At 40.2% G+C, this 23,679-nt stretch overlaps 1 protein-coding gene and 1 pseudogene across 2 annotated transcripts; both read right to left on the bottom strand.

The window, feature by feature from the left end:
• Positions 1 to 2,225: 2,225 nt before the first annotated feature.
• Positions 2,226 to 12,656, bottom strand: LOC110499918 (globoside alpha-1,3-N-acetylgalactosaminyltransferase 1-like). Its single transcript, XM_021576981.3, has 7 exons — positions 12,421 to 12,656; positions 7,402 to 7,437; positions 7,030 to 7,071; positions 6,811 to 6,888; positions 6,645 to 6,677; positions 6,346 to 6,480; positions 2,226 to 3,203 (listed from the first exon to the last, which is right to left on the bottom strand). The coding sequence occupies exons 1-7, from the start codon at positions 12,483 to 12,485 to the stop codon at positions 2,501 to 2,503; spliced, it is 1,092 nt and encodes a 363-aa protein (XP_021432656.1). The 5' UTR covers positions 12,486 to 12,656; the 3' UTR covers positions 2,226 to 2,500.
• Positions 12,657 to 15,022: 2,366 nt separating this feature from the next.
• LOC110499934 (uncharacterized) lies at positions 15,023 to 19,521 on the bottom strand (annotated as a pseudogene). Its single transcript, XR_016490424.1, has 3 exons — positions 19,372 to 19,521; positions 17,851 to 17,972; positions 15,023 to 16,738 (listed from the first exon to the last, which is right to left on the bottom strand). The product of XR_016490424.1 is annotated as an uncharacterized LOC110499934 (transcript).
• Positions 19,522 to 23,679: the final 4,158 nt, after the last annotated feature.

Genomic DNA, 23,679 nt, shown 5'->3' with positions numbered 1-23,679 from the left:
GGTGAATGGACCCAAGGGAGATGCCACGGCAAGTGTTTGTGCGGGTCACAAGTAATACAGAGGGAAAAGGATAATATAAATCAATACATGCTCTCAAATTCATACATTGACCATCGATGAGATCAAAATGATAGTTTTAACCATGTTTTGAGACAATACAGTGCTGTTGTTTTTACGATTACATTGTTTACAAAAGATGGAGAACAACAAGCTTATATTTTGGATTCTGTTGCGGTTCAGACGTTGAATTAAGGCAGGGCTCTGCAACCCTATTTCCGGAGAGCTTCCCTCCTGTAGGTTTTCGCTCCAACCCCAGTTGTAACTAACCTGATTCAGCTTATCAACCAGCTAATTATTAGAATCAGGTGTGCTAGATTAGGGTTGGAGTGAAAACATACAGGACGATAGCTCTCCAGGAACAGGGTTAGAGACCACTAAACTAAGGTCATGAGGCATTTATACTGTAAGTTTTATTCTGCAAGAAGCAATGGCTATATATCATTAATTAAAAAGTCAAAAAATGTATGCACCAATCACATATTCCCCCTTTAATAATAATAAATATATATATATATATATATATATATATATATATATATATATACACACACAGTGGGGAGAACAAGTATTTGATACACTGCCGATTTTGCAGGTTTTCCTACTTACAAAGCATGTAGAGGTCTGTAATTTTTATCATAGGTACACATCTACTGTGAGAGACGGAATCTAAAACAAAAATCCAGAAAATCAGATTGTATGATTTTTAAGTAATTCATGAGCATTTTATATTTGGTACAGAAACCTTTGTTTGCATTTACAGAGATCATACGTTTCCTGAAGTTCTTGACCAGGTTTGCAAACACTGCAGCAGGAATTTTGGCCCACTCCTCCCTACAGACCTTCTCCAGATCCTTCAGGTTTCGGGGCTGTTGCTGGGCAATACGGACTTTCAGCTCCCTTCAAAGATTTTCTATTGGGTTCAGGTCTGGAGACTAGCTAGGCCACTCCAGGACCTTGAGATGCTTCTTACGGAGCCACTCCTTAGTTGCCCTGGCTGTGTGTTTCGGGTTGTTGTCATGTTGGAAGACCCAGCCACGACCCATCTTCAATGCTCTTACTGAGGGAAGGAGGTTGTTGGCCAAGATCTCGCAATACATGGCCCCATCCATCCTCCCCTCAATATGGTGCAGTTGTCCTGTCCCCTTTGCAGAAAATCATCCCCAAAGAATGATGTTTCCACCTCCATGCTTCACGGTTGGGATGGTGTTCTTGGGGTTGTACTCATCGTTCTTCTTCCTCCAAACACGGCGAGTGGAGTTTAGACCAAAAAGCTCTATTTTTGTCTCATCAGACCACATGACCTTCTCCCATTCCTCCTCTGGATCATCCATATGGTCATTGGAAAACTTCAGACGGGCTTGGACATGCGCTGGCTTGAGCAGGGGGACCTTGCGTGCGCTGCAGGATTTGAATCCATGACGGCGTAGTGTGTTACTAATGGTTTTCTTTGAGACTGTGGTCCCAGCTCTCTTCAGGTCATTGACCAGGTCCTGCCGTGTAGTTCTGGGCTGATCCCTCACCTTCCTCATGATCATTGATGCCCCACGAGGTAAGATCTTGCATGGAGCCCCAGATGATTGACCGTCATCTTGAACTTCTTCCATTTTCTAATAATTGCGCCAACAGTTGTTGCCTTCTCACCAAGCTGCTTGCCTATTGTCCTGTAGCCCATCCCAGCCTTATGCAGGTCTACAATTTATCCCTGATGCCCTTACACATCTCTCTGGTCTTGGCCATTGTGGAGAGGTTGGAGTCTGTTTGATTGAGTGTGTGGACAGGTGTCTTTTGTACAGGTAACGAGTTCAAACAGGTGCAGTTAATACAGGTAATGAGTGGAGAACAGGAAGGCTTCTTAAAGAAAAACTAACAGGTCTGTGAGAGCCGGAATTCTTACTGGTTGGTAGGTGATCAAATACTTATGTCATGCAACAAAATGCAAATTAATTACTTAAAAATCATACAATGTGATTTTCTGGATTTTTGTTTTAGATTCCGTCTCTCACAGTTGAAGTGTACCTATGATAAAAATTACAGACCTCTACATGTTTTGTAAGTGGGAAACCTGCAAAATCGGTAGTGTATCAAATACTTGTTCTCCCCACTGTATATATATATATATATATATATATATATATATATATATATAAAACAAAGAATAACACAAATATCACAAATATTATGTATTATCAGTATTAATTGCACATTCATTTCACAAACTCGCCCTCTATCCACACTTCTGCTCCTATGACAAACATTTCTACATGGAAACAGCCCTTCATGTCTATAATACATCTTTAGCGGTAAAGGATATAAACTAATTGAGAGAAAAGCGGAACAACATAAGCTTGTTTACTGATCCAGCCACCGTCAATGTATACAAATAGCAGTATCCTCCTCCCTGGCCTAGATCCTGAATCTTGGTGCGACAGTGGCCACAGCATTACTTTCTTTTCTTCACGTTGGGCCGAACCTCTGCATAGTTCTTGTTGACCTGAGAGAAGCGGATTATTTGCACTTCGTTGTTCTTGGCCTTGAAGTCCTGCCACAGGTATTCCGGAGACAGAATCTTAGTGGGCTTGTTGTAAAGGAGATATCTGTTCAGGTGGCTTTCCTCCTGCCATGCCGCCTCGATGGAGTTGGCGGCATCGGCCTCCAGCTGCTCGCGGCAGTACTTTGTCAGCTTGTGCACGTCCCTCACATAGCCAGCGATGGTGGCGCCTCCATAGTAGTAGTCTCCTTCCCCCGCGGGGATATAGGCCCGCGAGGCAGGACGGCGTTCGTAAGGGTAGTGCTCGTGGGTCTGCTCATAGTAACCTGGGTGAATAGTGGCCACCAGCCTGCTCAATGTTTCTGCCCCCCACCGTCCGTGGAACTTCGTGTCCACATCCAAGCAAAAGATGTAGTCCGCCTCCTTGCCTATCTGGTTCTCGATGGCGGTCTGGATCATCTCCATCCTCCTGGAGGAGATCTCCTGCCAGCGGTTGGAGCCAGGGACTGGGATGATGGTTACATTTCTCCCGGGAGCGAGGACCACCGCTGGCACATCTTCCCTCCGGTCAGTGAAGATGTAGTAGTGCACTTTGAAATCCACCATGAAATGCTTCTCGGCAGTCTCTAGGAAGTCACGCAGGAAGCGCACATACCTAAAATACAAGGAGAACCAAGTAGGTTTCAGTTGCCCGTCTCATAAGAGGATAACTCAATTTTCTGTAATTATGACATAATGTACAGTCGTGGCCAAAAGTTTTGAGAATGACACAAATATTAATTTTCACATAGTCTGCTGCCTCAGTTTGTATGATGGCAATGTGCATATACTCCAGAATGTTATGAAGAGTCCCTCTTTGCCATGCAAATGAACTGAATCCCCCAAAAAACATTTCCACTGCATTTCAGCCCTGCCACAAAAGGACCAGCTGACATCATGTCAGTGATTCTCCCGTTAAAACAGGTGTGAGTGTTGACAAGGACAAGGCTGGAGATCACTCTGTCATGCTGATTGAGTTTGAATAACAGGCTGGAAGCTTCAAAAGGAGGGTGGTGCTTGGAATCATTGTTCTTCCTCTGTCAATCATGGCTACCTGAAAAGAAACACGTGCCATCATCATTGCTTTGCACAGAAAGGGCTTCACAGGCAAGGATATTGCTGCCAGCAAGATTGCACCTAAATCAACCATTTATCGGATCATCAAGAACTTCAAGGAGAGCAGTTCAATTGTTGTGAAGAAGGCTTCAGGGCGCCTAAGAAAGTCCAGCAAGCGCCAGGACCGTCTCCTAAAGTTGATTCAGCTGCGGGATCGGGGCACCACCAGTACAGAGCTTGCTCAGGAATGGCAGCAGGCAGGTGTGAGTGCATCTGCACGCACAGTGAGGCAAAGGCTTTTGGAGGATGGCCTGGTGTCAAGAAGGGCAGCAAAGAAGACTTCTCTCCAGGAAAAACATCAGGGACAGACTGATATTCTGCAAAAGGTACAGGGATTGGACTGCTGAGGTCTGGGGTAAAGTCATTTTCTCTGATGAAAATTATTCTTTGGGCCATCCGGAAAAAAGCTTGTCCGGAGAAGACAAGGTGAGCGCTACTATCAGTCCTGTGTCATGCCAACAGTAAAGCATCCTGAGACCATTCATGTGTGGGGTTGCTTCTCAGCCAAGGGAGTGGGCTCACTCACAATTTTGCCTAAGAACACAGCCATGAATAAAGAATGGTACCAACACATCCTCCGAGAGCAACTTCTCCCAACTATCCAGGAACAGTTTGGTGACGGACAATGCCTTTTCCAGCATGATGGAGCACCCTGCCATAAGGCAAAAGTGATAACTAAGTGGCTTGAGGAACAAAACATCAATATTTTGGGTCCATGGCCAGGAAACTCCCCAGACCTTAATACCATTGAGAATTTGTGGTCAATCCTCAAGAGGCGGGTGGACAAACAAAACCCCACAAATTCTGATAAACTCCAAGCATTGATTATGCAAGAATGGGCTGCCATCAGTCAGGATGTGGCCCAGAAGTAAATTGACAGCATGCCAGGGCGGATCATAGAGGTCTTGAAAAAGAAGGGTCAACACTGCAAATATTGACTCTTTGCATCAACTTCATGTAATTGTCAATAAAAGCCTTTAACACTTATGAAATGCTTGTAATTATACTTCAGTATTCCATAGTAACATCTGACAAAAATATCTAAAGAAACTGAAGCAGCAAACTTTGTGGAAATAAATATTTGTGTCATTCTTTTGGCCACGACTGTATAATCTAAATCAATATATTTTCCAACTTTGAGGTAGGCCTGCTGAGACTGAGACTCACTAGTTTGGGAAAAGGGTGTAGTGGAGACTAAGGCACTCAAAGGTTGGCAGTCAAAGTGTGGAACTTAACAGCGAGGAACGTTTAAGAACAAAATGTGTGGGTTGTACATTTTTTAAACATTTCTTCTCAGGTAACCAGAGCAAGTGCAAACTAAGTTTAAACCTATTTTTACCGGTCACTCTTGTACATGTCCAGGTGACATGTATTTTTATGTACCCAGGAGGTAGAGAGAGGTAAAGAGAAGCGATGGTCTAGCAGGGGCCATGCTCTATGTGTAGGCTACTGTGAGTGTGAGTGAGTGACACAGGGAACAGGGAGGAGGGAGGGAGAGACGAGAGACAGCAACCAACCAAGCCGACAGGCGCTATAGTAGACTAATAGCTGCCATAGCTAGGATATTTATCATCCAATATGATTACGTAGTACCCGTTTTGACAGCATCAGGCCAAGCTCTACCACTCAGATAACTTAAAAAATATGGCTGCAGGAAGATGTTTTTCAATTTATCAGGGGGTGTTGCAGCACCCTCAGCACCCCTTCTGCCCGTGACTATACCTAAACAACATTAACATAGAAAAACAGTTCTGTAGCAATGTGGTTTGTGCAATAGGCTATAGGCCCAATACATTATCATCACTGCATATGGGCTATGCTTGAATTGCCATTCCAATGCTGTTCTTCTCAGACCATTTTGAAATTATATTTCAAAATTGTAGGTACATGATCACACTGGTAATATATAATTTGTTATATTACTTGAGGCACAGCTGAGAGAGCATAATCATTTGTTTTTTATTTTATTTTACTGGATTGATAGTCTGCATCTGATGGGGCCATTCTGAGGGGAGGGAGGGAGAGAGCAGCAGTGAAGCTGTCTCTCATCCGACTCATCATCCCTCCGCTCTCCCTCGCTCTGCTGACAAAAAGGGGACATTCTTCCAGCTGATGGCGAAACTCAAGTTGCACTACATTATTTCTGCCTCATGCACCAATTCATGTTGTTACTCATGGTAGCCTAGTGGTTAAGTAGTTGAAAGGTTGCATGTTCAAATCCCTGAGCAGACTGGGTGGAAAATATGTCGATGTGCCCTTGAGTCTCTCTCTAGTCATGACTTTACAGGTTTCGAAATTTCACAGTATCAACTTTGCTGTGTGCTTGAGGCTTCTTTATACAGCCTAAGGCTCGAGGAAACCATAAAGACACGGTGATATGAGGTATCTGATTGGCCAGCGGTAGACCTATACGTGCACTTGATTTTCTCTCTGGGCCTGCCGGATATGCGGAGTTCTACCTTCAGACACATGAAATGGTTCAACATGGGAACACAACGAGAAAAAAATAGGAATGCAAGGCTTTATCATTGTTTTTCTTTACAGAAATGTTTGATGACTGACTACGAATGTTATTCTACATTTGAGGCTCAGTGCTACCAGACATGCTGGTAGGGACGGCTGACGTGTGTGAGACTACTTACTTGCCAACCGCAAAGACAGTTGTGGCAATGCTGAGGTGCATAGGCTTGTAAATGCTGTCAACAATCAAGGGATTAAAGGTGCCTTCCCAGACAATTGGTGCCAACCAAGGGGTAACAGTTACCACATTGGTGCGCCTGAAAAAACAAAAGACATGTTAAAAGCTTGTGAACGCCCAGAGATATTCAATGCATCTTAAAGCAACTCTTTCATAGTGACTACATTTCCTGTACTTCCAAATGCACCTTCTCCTACTGATACTATGTCTACTACTAACAATAATACATTCATAATAACTTACCCCTTTAACACACTGGGCTGCTTATACAGGAGTCTGAAAAGACCATGCAAACAATGACATTGTAAAATAGCGTACTGCATTCAAAATGGCTGCAGTTGGTGAGTTTTGCAAAGAGGTGGTATCGGGTGAGATTATTATATTAGAGTAGACCAAAGAAGAGTCTCACCCCTGTGGGGACAGCATGTCCCGGGTCCTACAACTACAGTTTTCCCGCCTGAAATTGACAGGGTCCTGCTGACACAACCTTCAGAGGGGGTTCAATGTTAATACTGTGTTAATACTGAATGATAGCATCGGGAGAGGTTGTGGAGGGTTAGGGGTTCACAAAAAAAGTATACAAAAATAAGTTGTTTGTTTATTTGTTCAGTAACACAAATGGTCTTACCCCAAAACTTCTAGAATTCTGACATCCTTATTTTTCACCTCACTGTTGAAGAAAAAAATTAACATTTTAGGTGACTTATGTCAAATCAAACAGAAAAGAAGTACAAAATGTAATTATTTCCATATTTACAATGGTACTGTAATCAGAAAATGTGATCTCAAATGAGATCTTAATCTGTGGTCCTGACTCTCATTGTCATGAGCCCCCTGGGCTTTTTTTAAGAAAGCTACATTTCAGCAACCACCTATAAAATAGATGATGGCATAGTGTCTTTCTGATGGGATTATATACAGGATGGGATTTCTATCAAGATTGGATTATATCATCGACAAAGATACAAACAAATGAACACTAAACAAGTTCCGAACTTACCCAAATGATGAGTAACAATATGTTAAAACCAGGACTCTAAAAAGGAGATAGAAAGAGGATTGATTAACACCATGTACATCAGCTATGATATCGACAATGCCCAAAAACACTTATGTAAAAAGAAGTGATATGCAGAGAAGCGTAAATTTTGGTTAAATGCCATTATCAGCTCTGTGCAAACACAAGTGTTAACACACACAGAAGAACAATGGTGCGTAATCAGAGTACATACACAACAAGTGGACGTAATTCAACAATGTGAGCAGCGCTAATAACAGAAGTATATTATAATTAAATAGCATGATTATCAAAAGTGGACATCACAAAATTCATAGATTTACAAAATGAATGATATCTTAATCGTGGAAACCATCAGTATGACAACACTCATACATTGTATTCTGATGTTATTCTAAGACTATGATGAAGTTTCTCCAAAGATCAGATATCACTAATTTGACTTAATAAAAAAGTACGATTTCAAGAACTGGCAGAGCCAAGGACGGACATTCGTGCAAAAACGCATCGTTTCTCCCAAAGTTTGTAATTCTATTAAATCAAACTTTGAGTGTTTGAAGTAATGCAGGACTGTATCCCAAAGCCAGTAGAATCTGTGCCTTTTACTGTTTCACCAGCAAGGATGTAGGCCTATCCAGTGCCAGTGGACCATGTAAATATGGGTGTGACCAAAGCTCATGTGTAAGGTAAGAAAAGCAGCATATATCTATAGAACAACAAACACACTATGGAACAGGTTAAGCACCCTTTTTATGTTGGAGGGCGTTGAATGGCAGAGATAACATAAGCTGTTCCCCTTTTTTTTGTTAAAGTGGCACTCCAGTCACCTTTTCACCTGATCTGTCACCTGATTTACTTTTTTTTTTAAAACATATTTTGTTCTTTGTTGCTTCTATATTGTTCCTCAAGCAAGGTTCGAGGCCAATGACGTAGCTGGGGGAAGTCTTTGAACAACTTTGACTTAAAGGAATGAACTGGAGGGTAATACCACCCATATTTCAACAAACAGTGCCTTCAGAAACTATTAATACCCCTTGATTATTCCACATTGTGTTGTGTTACAGCCTGAATTCAAATTGTTTTAAATAAATAAAACATCTCACATCTACACACAACACCACAATGACGAAGTGAAAATATGTTTTTTTGACATTTTTGTACATTTATTGAAAATGAAATACATAAATATCAATTTACACAAGTATTCACACCCCTGAGTCAAAACTTTGTAGAAGCACATTTGGCAGCGATTACAGCTTTGAGTCTTTCTGGGTAAGTCTCTAAGATAATTTTTTTTCAAAATTCTTCAAGCTCTGTCAAGTTTGTTTCTGATCATTGCTAGACAACCATTTTCGATTCTTGTCATAGATTTTCAAATAGATTTCAGTCAAAACTGTAACTCAGCCACTCAGGAATATTCATGGTTTCTTGTTAAGCAAGTCCAGTGTTGTTTTGGCCTTGTGTTTTAGGCTATTGTCCTGCTGAAAGGTATATTCATCTCCTACTGTCTGGTGGAAAGCAGACAAACAGGTTTTTCTGTAGGATTTTGACTGTGCTTAGCTCCATTCTGTTTCTTTATCCTGAAAAACTCGTCAGTCCTTAACGATTACAAGCATACACATAACATGATGCAGCCACCAGTATGCTTGAAAATAAGGAGAGGGGTACTGAGTAATGTGTTATATTGGACTTGCCCCAAATATAACACTTTGTATTTTTGCAGTATTACTTCAGTGCCTTGGTGCAAACAGTATGCACGTTTTGGAATATTCGTATTCTGTACAGGCTTCCTTATCTTGACTCTGTCCATTAGATAAGTTTTGTGGCGTAATTACAATGTTGTTTTCTCTTATCATAGTCATTAAACTCTGTTTTGAAGTAACCATTGGCCTCATGGCGAAATCCCTGAGCGGTTTCCTTCCTCTCCGGCTACTGAGTGGGATGCCTGTATCTTTGCAGTGACTGGGTGTATTGATACACCATCCAAAGTGTAATTAAAAACTTCCCCATGCTCAAAGGGCTATTCACTGTCTGTTTTCTATTTCATTTTACCCATCAACCAATAGGTGCCCTTCTTTGCAAGGCATTAGAAAACCTCCCTGGTCTGTGGTTGAATCTGTTGTTGAAATTCACTGCTCGACTGAGGGACCTTACAGATAATTTAATGCGTATGGTATAAGGTAGTCTTTCAAAAACCATGTTAAACACTATTATTGCACACAGAGTCCATGCAATTTATGTCATTTGTAAAGCACATTTTTACTACTGAACTTATTTAGGCTTCCATAATAATTTTGGGGCAGCAGGTAGCCTAGTGGTTAGAGTGTTGAAAGGTTGCTAGGTCAAATCCCCAAGCTGACAATCTGTCGTTCTGCCCCTGAACAAGGCACTGTTACTAGGCCGTCATTGTAAATAAGAATTTGTTCTTAACTGACTTGCCGAGTTAAATATATATTTTTAAATAACAGGGTTGAATACTTATTGACTCAAGACATTTCAGCTTTTCATGGTTAATTATACTGAAAAAAAAAATAAATGCAGGAAGAAACAATTTCTAAGATTTTACTGAGTTACAGTTCATGTAAGGAAATCAGTCAATTTAAATAAATAACTTATGCACTAATCTAGGGATTTCACATGACTGGGAATACAGATATGCACCTGTTGGTCACAGATACCTTAAAATAATGTAGGGGCTTGGATTCGAAATCCAGTCAGTATCTGGTGTGACCATCATTTGCCTGATGCAGCGTGAAATCTCCTTCGCATAGAGTTGATCAGGCTGTTGATTGTGACCTGTGGAATGATGTCCCACTCCCTTTCAATGGCTGTGTGAAGTTGCTGGATATCGTCGGGAACTGGAACACACTTTAGTGTGTACTCACTAACAGGGATGTAAACAAATGTGTGCACAAAATTTGAGAGAAATAAAACATTTTGTGCATATGGAACATTTCTGGGATATTTTATTTCAGCTCATGAAACATGGGCCCAACAGTTTACATGTTGAGTTTATATTTTAGTTGAGTGTAATTAACAAAAAAATGTTTTAAACATAATTCCATTTTGACATTACGGGGTATTGTATGTCGGCCAGTGATAGAAAATCTAAATGTTATACATTTTCAACTCAGGCTGTAACACAACAAAATGTGGAAAAGGTCAAGGGGTGTGAATACTTTCTGAAAGCACTGTAATTCCTGTTCTAGAGCAGAAAAACTTGTATAGGTTCCACCCCCGAAGAATGATGTAGGCTACCCCCTCCGTGACCTAGTGAAGGTTATCTTGCTTAAATTCTATGAAATTATGTTGTATTTTTGTTATATGAAATTGTGCCAATTTTGTATTGTTACTAAGGGCTCTATTTTAACAAACATAACCCAATGGTAAATCTTAGCACTGGCGGTAACACTAAAGGTTCAGGGGTGTGTCTGGGTTTTGATGAATAAACTAGTTGTGACAAAATTATCTCCAAGGCTAGATGTGTAGAATAGCATTATAAAACTGGACATTTTTCTCTCTGCCACATGGTAAAATGCGTTGGAAAGCAGGAAGTTAGCTGGGGCTGTGATGATACCTGCATTTTAGTCAGTTTTCCATGGTAAACACGGATCAGATCGAACGCTTTGGTCCTTTAAAAACCTGCTGTCGGCTATCTAAAATAGTGTGTGCTATGGCTTGGAAAATAAATAAACGTGACTCTGGATGACACAATAATGATGTTCGTTTCCAACATTAAGGATGTTAAACATTAGGAAGTGACTCGAATGTTAGTCCGTTTTAACCTAGATTGTTAAATAGCCTGCCCCATATTTGCTAAATATGTTGAACATGTTTGCAGTCCACATTTTTCAAACTGCATTGCTACAATACGGAAATGCATGGCTCCATTGGCCATGGAATTCGCACTGAATGGAGCACTGGAGCAATTTGCATTTCGAAAATGCACTGCATGTTCGACCCAAACCTTATAATAAAATGTGCCCACCATCGCCGTTGATATGGCCAGTCTATGGTAATAACTTGACGTCCCTAAACTGACTTCATACAGTTACTGACACCTTATATTCAATGTGCATTGCACATAGACCTAATGAGTCCAAAATCTTCACAGAGGTCACATGGACAAAACTAATTTAAACAAATGTGAAAGTCTGTTGACTGCTCGTGTTATTTTACTAAAACATTGGTTATAGGCTACTCATTAAGCTACTTTGCCCCTCCGCTTGCTAAATCAATGCCATAACCAATTACGTTACCACTAAAACCATCTTTATGAGTCTTAAATATCACCAATATCGCTGCTTGAAACTCGCACGTTGGCGAACCTTGTTAAGCCCACACCTCAAATATTTCAAAGCAAACCAGTTGATCTAAAACTGGTAAACTACTAACCTAGGCGCCAGCGATGGAAAATAGCAGAGCGCTAGTTTAAACGCCATTTGACACTAGCGCCGCCTTAATGCCAGACTAAAATAAAACACTAAGTATGATTATATGTATTTTACAGGTATAAGAAATGTTTAATATTATAGCAAGTCATTTAAATCTGATTGTTACTATATTTAGAAAGCATTTCAATAATTTCAAGCCCAATTCCCACACTTTTGTTGAATAGAAAATAAATCATATGATTTTTCATATCTTCATATCCTTTTCATACTGTGTACTTGAGCTCGTGTCCTCAAAATTGACTTCACCTCAGCAAATTATAAAAAAATTTTTACTAGAAAGATGAGATGTAAATCTTTCTGGCAGTGTAAGCATTACGAGGTACTCGCAAAATTCATAGATTGACATAATGAATGATAATATCATCATCGTGGAAACCATCAATATGACAACACTCATACAGCCTGTTTCATTACAAGTGTATTCTGATGTTGTTCTGATATATTCAGAATGAGAATACTTGTATTCTGATGTTATTCTATGATGAAGTTTCTCCAAAGATCCGATATCACTAATTTGACTTAATAAAACACAGAAAACGCAACATACCCCAAAAGTACGATTCCAAAAAGTGGCAGAGTGATGGAAGGACGGATTTTTGTGAAAAAACGCATTGTTCCTCCCAAAGTTTGCAATTCTATTAAATCAAACTTTGAGTGTTTGAAGTAATGCAGGACTGTATCCCAAAGCCAGTAGAATCTGTGCCTTTTACTGTTTCACCAGCAAGGATGTAGGCCTATCCAGTGCCAGTGGACCATGTACATATGGGTGTGACCAAAGCTCATGTGTAAGGTAAGAAAAGCAGCATATATCTATAGAACAACAAACACACTATGGAACAGGTTAAGCACCTTTTTTATGTTGGAGGGCGTTGAATGGCAGGGAGCAGAAAAACTTGATCTTGCACTTTTTTTTGTTAAAGTGGCACTCCAGTCTCCTTTTCACCTGATCTGTCACCTGATTTACTTAACAAAACGTATTTTGTTCTATATTGTTCCTCAAGCAAGGTTTGAGGCCGATGACGTAGCTGGGGGAAGTCTTTAAACAACTTTGACTTAAAGGAATGAACTGGAGGGTAATACCACCCATATTTCAACAAACAGTGCCTTCAGAAACTATTAATACCCCTTGATTATTCCACATTGTGTTGTGTTACAGCCTGAATTCAAATTGTTTTTAGACATTTTTGCAAATGTATTGACAATGAAATACAGAAATATCTCATTTACATAAGTATTTACACCCCTGGCTCAATACTTTGTAGAATCACCTCAGTATAGATTTGGCCTTGTGTTTTAGGCCATTGTCCTGTTGAAAGGTGAATTAATTTCCCAGTGTGGTGGAAAGCAGACTGAAACAGGCTTCCCCCTAGGATTTTTACTGTGCTTCGCTACATTCTGTTTCTTTTTTATCCTGAAAAACTCCCCAGTCCTTAACAATTACAAGCATACACATAACATGATATAGCCACCAGTATGCTTGAAAATAAGGAGATGGGTACTGAGTAATGTGTTGTATTGGACTTGTCCTAAACATAACACTTTGTATTTTTGCAGTATTACTTCAGTGCCTTGTTGCAAACAGGATGCACGTTTTGGAATATTTGTATTCTGCACAGGCTTCCTTCTTTTGACTCTGTCCAGTAGATGAGTTTTGTGGAGTAACTACAATGTTGTTTTCTCTTATCACAGCCATTAAACTCTGTTTTGAAGTCACCACTGGACTCGTTGGGCGAAATCCTTAGAAGGTTTTCTTCCTCTCCGGCAACTGAGTGGGACGCCTGTATCTTTTTAGTGATTGATACACCATCCAAAGTGTAATTAATAACTTCACCATGCTCAAAGAGCTGAATTTATTTAGGCCTGCCATAAAAAAAGGGGTTGAATACTTATTGACTCAAGACATCTCAGCTTTTCATTGTTAAGTATTCTGAACAAAAATATGAACGCAACATGCAACAATTTCAAAGATTTTGCTGAGTTAAGGAAATCAGTTAATTGAAATGAATAAATTAGGCCCTAATCTAGGGATTTCATGACTGGGAATACAGATATGCATCTGTTGGTCACAGATACCTTAAAAAGAAGTAGGGGCGTAGATCAGAAAACCAGTCAGTATCTGGTGTGACCACCATTTGCCTCATTTGACACATCTCCTTTGCACAAAGTTGTGCAAGGAGCTGATTGTGACCTGTGGAATTTTGTCCCACTCCTCTTCAATGGCGGTGTGATGTTTCTGTATATTGGAACACGGTATCGTATTTAATCCAGAGTATTCCAAACATGCTCAATGGATGACATTTCTGGTGAGCATGCAGGCCATGGAAAAACAGGGACATTTGTGTACAGATCCTTGTGTTGTGTGACAAAACATTTTAGAGTGGCCATTTTGTGTCTCCAGCACAAGGTGCACCTGTATAATGATCACGCTGTTTAATCAGCTTTTTGATATGTCACACCTATCACTTGATTTAGTGTATCATGCAGCCCTCAGGTTCATTATAAATCCAAAACATCTAACACATCATTGTGATCTCTACAGCGCTGTTGGCTGGAACATTGGTATACACTGACTTCTAAGGCCATATTGGGTAAAATGACATTTAATCTGTTTTTTTTAGTCAGGTCGGTAAATAAATATCAATTACGGTCCCATTCTCATTTGCTTCTAACAGTACCAAAAATTAGAACAGGTCATGGTAGAAATAGTTTGAGTTACTTAGCACCGTGGTCCTGGAATTCTCTCCTGAACATTTTAAAATTTGATGATCTAGTTTCATTGGTGGAGTTTAAACACTTGATCAATGATTATATCATAGAAGAGTGTCATTGTTTTTAGGCCAGCTGTTTTTAGTCACAAATAGTTTTTAATATAAAATGTTTTTGTTGTACTGTATGTGTGTTTATAGTTGTGTTTAATGATGTGTTAGTTTATGTAAGTTGTTTTGTCTGAAACGTTGTTCCCCCTGCTGCTATTGGACCAGGTCTCTCTTGGAAAAGAGATGTTATCTCACTGAGAAAAAACGGTATAAATAAATTGAAAAAAATTCATCAAAGGTGGATGGATTATCTTTTTAAAAGAGAAATGCTCACTAACAGAGATGTAACCACATTTGTGCACCAAATTTCAGAGAAATAAGCTTTTGTGGATATTGAAGATTTCTGGGATCTTTTATTTCAGCTCATGAAACCAACACTTGTTGCATTTATATTTTTGTTCATTGTACATTACCTATAATACAATGAGCTCAAGGAGAAATACAAACACCTAACACGAGTGTAAAAGAAAATCACTTCAGTCTGACAAATGAGTTTATGTCTTACGAGTTTTCAAACATATTCTCATGTTGCTCATCCGAGTAAATCCTTTCCTACACATAAAGTTTTTATTAAGTGTATGACAGATAATAAATGTAGCATCATGTACATAATATACATACACATGCTGTAGTATTAGTTAATTTACTAATTAGAGTCACCACAGACAATTAATGAGTGATTTTTATTACAATCAGACCTGGGTTCAAATATGCATTTCAATATCTGGTATTTCAAATACATTTTTCAGTGTATTTGAGCATTTTCAAAAACAAAACAAGTACTTCTATTTGAATGGCTATTTGTAAAAAAAAACAGTAAGAGTATTTTTAAACACTTATTTTAAATACTATTTTCAAATACCTGGGTAAAATGCATGGGAGTGTATTTGAGTCAGTGTATTTTAGTATTTTCAAATACATTAAAATATTCAACTACTTGTCTTCTGAAATAAAATATATCTGAATACTTACTTGGACAATGTAGGGGAAAGTTGAGGTATTTGAAATAGTATTTGAACCCAGGTCTGAACCTCAGTGTCATTGTGAAGTCTGTGCCCAAAGTTCCTGAACAACCGATCACCTTTCCAAGGGGAAAATAACAGAATGGCTACTTAGTCAGTGTGAAAACCTTCTCAGGGCGATGTACACTACCTATAATGCAATTTCATATTTTTCTTGCTTTTGGCTTTGAGCTCAAGGAGAAACACTACAATAGCGTACAAATTCCATTAGTCTTACAAAGATCCAATTATATTTTTTTATGAGTTTTCAAATGTATTCTCATGTTGCTCAACTGACTAAATCCTTTCCCACACGTGGCAGCAATGGTGCTTCTCCTCGGTATGAATAAACATGTGTCTTTTAAGGCCACCAGTTTCCGCAAAGCCCTTTGAACACAGGGAGCAGGTGAACGGGCGCTCATTTGAGTGCCATCGCTTATGCGACGTGAGAGCGCATGACGTGCTGAAAGCCTTTCCACACGGTTTACAGCGGTAAGGTCGTTCCCCTGTGTGAAAACGCATGTGCACTAAGAGTTCCCCGGAAACAAAGAAAGGCTTCCCGCATACGCTACACAGGTATGGTCTCTCTCCTTTGTGCATCCGGAGGTGTCTAACTAATGTGTGCTTTTGATTAAACTTCTTCCCACAGACTGAGCAGGAGTAAGGCCGCTCTCCGGTGTGGGTGCGTATGTGTATTTTGAGGACAGCTGCACTAGTGTAACTCTTACCACAGTGCTGGCAAATAGGCCTGTGCATCGGTTCTACTTCGTGACTTTTCTTGTGCAGTTGTAGATATCTCTCCGATTTGAATCTCTTCTCACACTGGTTGCAACAGAACGGGTGCACCCTGGTGTGAACACTTTGGTGTCGTTTCAGGTCAGATGTTCAGGTGTTCTTATTCATTCTCTTGGATGAGGAGCTCTTGGCTGAGGAGCTCTTGGCAGTTTGACTGGATGGCAGTGAGTTCTCAGCTCCTCCAGAGTCCAGGCTCCTGCTGTCCTCTGTTAGATGTTCCTTCCTGATGTGCTGCTGAAGGTTCACCAAGGTTCACCACTGGGGGCAGGAGAAGACCTCGGAGGGCATGCCACTAGCCAGTTCTGTAGGCAGAAAGTAGACATACAATAATTCAGACACTTATACATATCCTTCTATGACCCAGTTCCTGGAGTTCTTGGTACCATGATCCGCGTTACAAAACATATGCGAAGGGCAAACAAAGCCTGACCCAAATGAATCTGGGACCTGCCCGAGTGGCGGGTCCAAGATCTTGGACCAGAACAGCATGTACAGCATGTACAGCATTGTGATGCAGCAAATGCGAATCACTTGGACATTTCTGCCAGTTGTAAATGAGCTAGCACGCTGCAGTCATGCTGAATGTGCCCGATTTAGGGAGAGCTATATTGTTCATCCAGCCAGACATTTTTTTAAAGTACATTAGCTTATTATTTAGCTATTATCCGCTATCGGTGGCAGCCATTGTTGGACACAGCCTTCAGTGTGGTGCTCTCAAAAGCACAAAAATGTCCTTCTCCAAAACAATAGACATAGCCACTCTATATTTGAAGGTTTAATAAGTAGGAACTGATACTCTAATTCATTATCATAAGTGTAAAATCGGACAGTGGTGTGAAGCAATTCCTGATTTTTCACCTGAATGTCAAGGAGCGTTAAAACCGCAAATAATACCTTTAGGTAATGTAATGTAACAAGTCAGGCTTTCAGAAAACCACTTAAAAATACATGGTGGAAATGGACTATCATTATGAATCTCCTTACCATCCGAGTCCTCTGGTTCACTCAGATGGGAAGTCCAGTTTGCATCATCCTCATCCTTCAATCCTCTCTCAGGGTCTTCATTTCTTTCACTTCCATCATCCTACAAGTTCTTTTCAAAATGCAACTCTCCTCCTTCCTCACTGTTGATCTTCCACCCCTCTGTGCTCCCTTTCATGCCTTCATGTCCATCGAGACTTGACTTCAGGCCATGAATTTGAGGAATTGACAATGTGGACAAGATGTTGTCTGCGACCTGGTTGGAGAATTCATTGGGAGGAAGGGAGAGAGAATATTCATCTTAGGAAATGGAAAAATGCAACTCAACTTATTTACAGAAGAGCACACGGATAACATGGTTGATATCCTCTTCATAAGACTCACTTTTTGCTCAAGTGACCCAGATGTCTATGATGCTGCAGCAGTGTCTTCAGGTGCTCGGGGTCAGAGACAGAATGCCAGAACTCCTCCAGGTCAGAGGGGGCAAGGCTGAGACAAGATGCTGTCTGAAAGGAGAAAAGGAACATTAGAAAGGTTTCTGCAGCACTCTCTCACAGAACATTCATCATATTAGGTGGGTGTTTTTTTTATTCTTGCCATGCGTAAGCTGTAAAACAAAGGCTTATACATGCTTCCACTACATGTGTGCCTTGCTTACTTCTGAAAGTTTGTTTTCACAAAGGCTTTTACAGCATTACTTACTATCCAGCATCAACTTAATTTTGTTCTATAATATTTCATCCCATAATCATAGAGCACCTCATGGATTGTATATTTGAGTCATTTAGCAGACGCTCTTATCCAGAGTGACATACAGTTAGTGGAGGGGGTGTAGTTGGGATGCCAGGACAGAGAAGAGCTTTGACTGGGCAGAGCGGGAGCTGCACACCCATAGGGGTGCGAGGGCCAAGAAACCAGAGGTGGCAGAACAGAGTGCTTGGGTTAGGGTGTAGGGTTTCAGCATAGCCTGAAGGTAAGGAGGTTTAGCTCCCTTTGCTGCTTCGTAGGCAAGCACCATGGTCTTCAATCAAAGAAGCACTCCTCTCCTGTGTCTTTACATTAATCACAAAGGATTCAACTTTACTTGACAAAAAGGACAGTCATGAACAAGAAACTCTGTTCCCAAAGACTGGATCTTATACAGTGCCATTACTAAAACAATGACACACCTAAGCGTATGATACTGAAGAAATAACATGACAAGCCTGACCATCTCTAAAGATTTCATGCTATTAAGATATTGAGCCTGTACCTCTGAGGTCTGGTACAGGCAGCAGCTCCTCCAATCAGGAGAGAAACTCCCAACACCAGTATCTGCAGTGCTGTGTCATACCGAGGGTGTAACATATTGGGAACCCCACCTGAGAGTGAAAAATAAAAACATGCGTAGTTGAAACCAACACATTGCTGGATTTTTCATTTTGTATGGCCTTTCATCAGTTACAGTAAAACAAGCAACATTTCACTACTGAGTTTTACATTGCTGGAACATGCTGTCCTATTGACTCTGAAAGCGACAACTATGATTCATTAGGGTATTTCCAACCTGGAAGAAGTGCTTCTTCTGAGAAGGGTCTTTGAGCAGGGTTTTGACCGGCTCCACGAAGTTAGACTCTGAAGACTCCAACTATTTTCTACTCTGTGACTGGGCATGTAAAATGAATGATACAGCATCCAGACTACTTTAGACACCGAAAGTTACATACATCCTCATGCACAGCATGTACTGAAGACATTTTGATTCTGTCCAAATGAAGTTGGATGGTCTGGGGGTCCGGTGGGTTTTCATTACGAAACAACTCTAAAACCATCTGAAAGTAGATTTTATGAGAATAATAGTCATTGGACTAAGATCATTTCTGAACACCCATGCCTCCACTCCTTCTCCACCCTCCCACTTCTCACTCTTGCTCTCAGTCCCAGGATGAGTTGGGTCCTCTGCCTGGAGCTCAGCAGCTCTGGAATCATCTCTGTCACCAAAGTCACAAACTCCTCCAGCTTCCCATACTGCATCACATTACGCTCTTGAGCCACTTGCCACATGAAAGCTGACATCAGTCGTAGAGGTGGAACCAGGAGACGGAAAGATGATAAAGGGAACAGTGGACCTACAGTAAAATAAAAAAGGAGCCAGTATGGAAACATAAGGATTGTGTCTGTAGCCAACTACACAATACCTGTAGCCAACTACAAACCACTAATATTGGTTTACCTGTCTGGTCTGAAAACAAGGGAGTCTGATCCAGGTTGTCATCAGGACTCTCAACTCTGTCTGCTGAAATCTATGGAAACCAACAAAACAAGAGGCAGTAATTGCACATCTTTAAAAGATTAACAGTAAGGCTAGCCTGTTGCAAACAAAACAGTACGTTCTCATTTTATGACTAAATTAATCATTGTCATTGTCATATGTTCTGAATAAAGCCGATTGCGATAAACAGTTGACTTAATTTTTCAAAAAGAAAATGTTACATTAATCTCGTACTGATGTATGTTGGTACTGATGATGCTGGCGTTGATATTGCACTCATTTGAACCGCGAACCCAGTGCCAAGAATAGTGGTTTCTTCAGTCGAACTATTAGATAATCTTCTTTGATAATACCGATAATTACCGGCCTATAAGTCTATGGTATTACACACATAACTAGTCATGATAGCAGTAGCTAGCTGGCTGGCAACTAGGTAACGTAAACTCACCCCATTCCGTACAAATGTGCACAACCGCGACATTCAAACGAAGCTACCAAGAAAACGAATGGGACTGACTGTATGTAGCGACTTCAAAATCGGGGGTGTGAACCATGTTTCTATTCAAGCGTTGATCGACATGGTAATGGCTCTATAGTATTGGAGAAAAGATGAAAAAACGGACCCTCCGTTACATCTAGACGTAAAGCTACTATTTATGTCTTACAATCTCTCTCCACTAGATGTAGCACTTCTATCATCCTTTAAAAATAAGAAATGGACAGTGACGGGGGTAAGGGTGGGAATACCTAGTCATTTTTTGCGTCATCATTCTCAAAGCCGCTGTTTACTTCTTAGATCACTTTAGCACCGCCCTAAAAACCCGATTCAAATTCGACACAACCCTTCAAATAGGTATGTAATGACACATTATCTAAACTATTTATAGAGTTTTATTTACATTATAGAGGCGATAAGGTGGACAGATCGAGTGAAAAAAGCAATTTTCCCACACTACATCTGTCCTCACTATCACGCATTAGTTTCGCTTCCCCACCCGCCATTTTTAAAAAGACCCGATGGGGCTCATTGCCTGCTTGAATTATGCAATAACGGGCAGCGTTTAGGTCATGTGATAGATTATGTTGGAAAGGGGAGAAATTGTTCTTTACAATGGTATTGACATTACAGTTGATCTGGAATTATTACGTTTTTGGGGGCTAAAATAAGGGCAATTGTACGGACCAAGGCGATGTACGAGTTTACGTTAAGTTACTGTAAAGACACATGTTCTGTATCTTCGCTAGCTCGCTACCTAGGGAAAGTTTGGGTTGGTTTGCCGATGTTTTATAAAAATGTTGAGCCAACTCAGGCTTCCAGGCCTCGGTACACCCTCTGGCATATCCTTAGACTTTATCAGTGCTAAGTGCTATCAGTGCTCTCACATGACGGTCCATCGCAAGTCTCCATTTCTTCCTGCAAGTATCTGGATCGGAGTTGAAATATGTAGTAATTTCGCGCGAACTGTGTTCCGAGAGTCTCTTTGTCGAAATGTAAACTCATTGAGGTATCATACAAGTGTGTATGCTCTTTAACAGCGATTACGAGACGTTCTTCGAACGAGTCAGCAATTTTCCCAAAATTCACAAGCTGGTTAGCTATCTAGCTAGATAAGAAGCAAAATAACCGAACATTCACGGTCATCGTCTATATATGACATTTTAGGCCAAAAACGTTCATTTCCGGTTTAACAGCGGTTGGCATGCAATATGTTACATTAACGGCCAGAACTGGACTATAATATAAATTAATTATACTTTACTACAAAATTGAAAAAAATAAATATATATATACAGTCCCAGTCAAAAGTTTGGACAAACCTACTCATTCAAGGGTTTTTCTTAATTTTTTACAATTTTCTACATTGTCGAAATAATAGTGAAGACATCAAAACTATGAAATAACACATATGGAATCACATAGTAACCAAACAAGTGTTAAACAAATATCAAAATATGTTATTTTTTATTCTTGATTCTTCTTTGCCTTGATGACAGCTTTACACACTTTTGGCATTCTCTCAACCAGCATTACCTGGAATGCTTTTCCAATGGTCTTGAAGGAGTTCCCACATATGCTGAGCACTTGTTGGCTGCTTTTCATTCAATCTGCGGTCCAACTCATCCCAAACCATCTCAATTGGGTTGAGTTTGGGTGATTGTGGAGGCCAGGTCATCTGATGCAACACTCTATCACTCTCCTTCGTGTTTTAACAGCCTTTACAAAGCCTGGATGTGTGTTTTGTGTCTTTGTCCCGTTGAAAAACAAATGATAGTCCCACTAAGCGCAAACCAGGTGGGATGGCGTATCGCTGCAGAATGTGGTGGTAGTCATGCTGGTTAAGTGCGCCTTGAATTTGAAATAAATCACAGACTGTGTCACCAGCAAAGCACCCCCACAACATCACACTTCCTCCATGCTTCATTGTGGGAACCACACATCCGGAGATCATCCGTTCACCTACTCTGCATCTCACAAAGACATGGCAGTTGGAAGCAAAAATCTCAAAGTTGCACTCATCAGACCAAAAGACAGATTTCCACCAGTCTAATGTCCATTGCCTGTGTTTCTTGGCCGAAGCAAGTCTCTTCTTATTATTATTGGTGTCCTTTAGTAGTGGTTTCTTTGCAGCAAACTGACCACGAAGACCTGATTCACACAGTCTCCTCTGAACAGTTGATGTTGAGATGCGTCTGTTGCTCGAACTCTGTGAAGCATTTATTTGGGCTGCAATCTGAGGTGCAGTGAATAATGAACCTATCCTCTGCAGCAGGGGTAACTCTGGGTCTTCCTTTCCTGTGGTGGTCCTCATGAGAGCCAGTTTCATCATAGCGCTTGATGGTTTTTGCGACTGCACTTGAAGAAACTTTCAGTTTCTTGAAGTTCTTGAAATTTTACAGATTGACTGAACTTCATGTCTTAAAGTAATGATGGACTGTCATTTCTCTTTGCTTATTTGAGCTGTTCTTGCCATAATATGGACTTGATCTTTCACCAAAAAGGTCTATATTCTGTATACCAGCACTTACCTTGTCACAACAACTGATTGGCTCAAATGCATTAAGAAAGAAATTGCACAAATTAACTTTTAACAAGGCACACCTGTTAATTGAAATGCATTCCAAGTGACTACCTCATGAAGCTGGTTGACAGAATGCCAAGAGTGTGCAAAGAATCTAAAATATAACATATTTTCAGTTGTTTAACACTTTTTTGGTTACTACATGATTCCATATCTGTTACTTCATTGTTTTGATGTCTTCACTATTATTCTACAATGTAGAACATTTAGAAGAAAAAAAGAAAAACCCTGGAATGAGCAGGTGTGCCCAAACTTTTGACTGATACTATATATATATATATATATATACATACTACCATTCAAAAGTTTGGGGCCACTTAGAAATATCCTAGTTTCTGAAAGAAAAGCAATTTTTTTGTCCATTAAAATAACACCAAATTGATCAGAAATACAGTGTTGACATTGTTAATGTTGTAAATGACTACTGTAGCTGGAAACGGCAGATTCTTTTAACGAAATATCTACATAGGCCCATTATCAGCAACTATCACTCCTGTGTTCCAATGGCACGTTGTGTTGACTTATCCAAGTTTATCATTTTAAAAAGCTAATTGATCATTAGAAAACCCTTTTGCAATTATGTTAGCACAGCTGAAAACTGTTGTTCTGATTAAAGAAGCAATAAAACTGGTCTCCTTTAGACTAGTTGAGTATCTGGCGTATCAGCATTTGTGGATTCAATTACAGGCTGAAAATGGCCAAAAACAAAGAACTTTCTTCTGAAACTCGTCAGTCTATTCTTGTTCTGAGAAATGAAGGCTATTCCATGCGAGAAATTGCCAAGAAACTGAAGATCTCATACAAAGCTGTGTACTACTCCCTTCACAGAACAGCGCAAACTGTCTCTAACCAGAATAGAAAGAGGGATGCCCCTATTTCACA

Source organism: Oncorhynchus mykiss, chromosome 21, assembly GCF_057628025.1.
Source record: "Oncorhynchus mykiss isolate SJ-2025 chromosome 21, ASM5762802v1, whole genome shotgun sequence".
NCBI lineage: Eukaryota > Metazoa > Chordata > Actinopteri > Salmoniformes > Salmonidae > Oncorhynchus > Oncorhynchus mykiss.
This window is presented reverse-complemented; position numbering and strand designations above follow the sequence as displayed.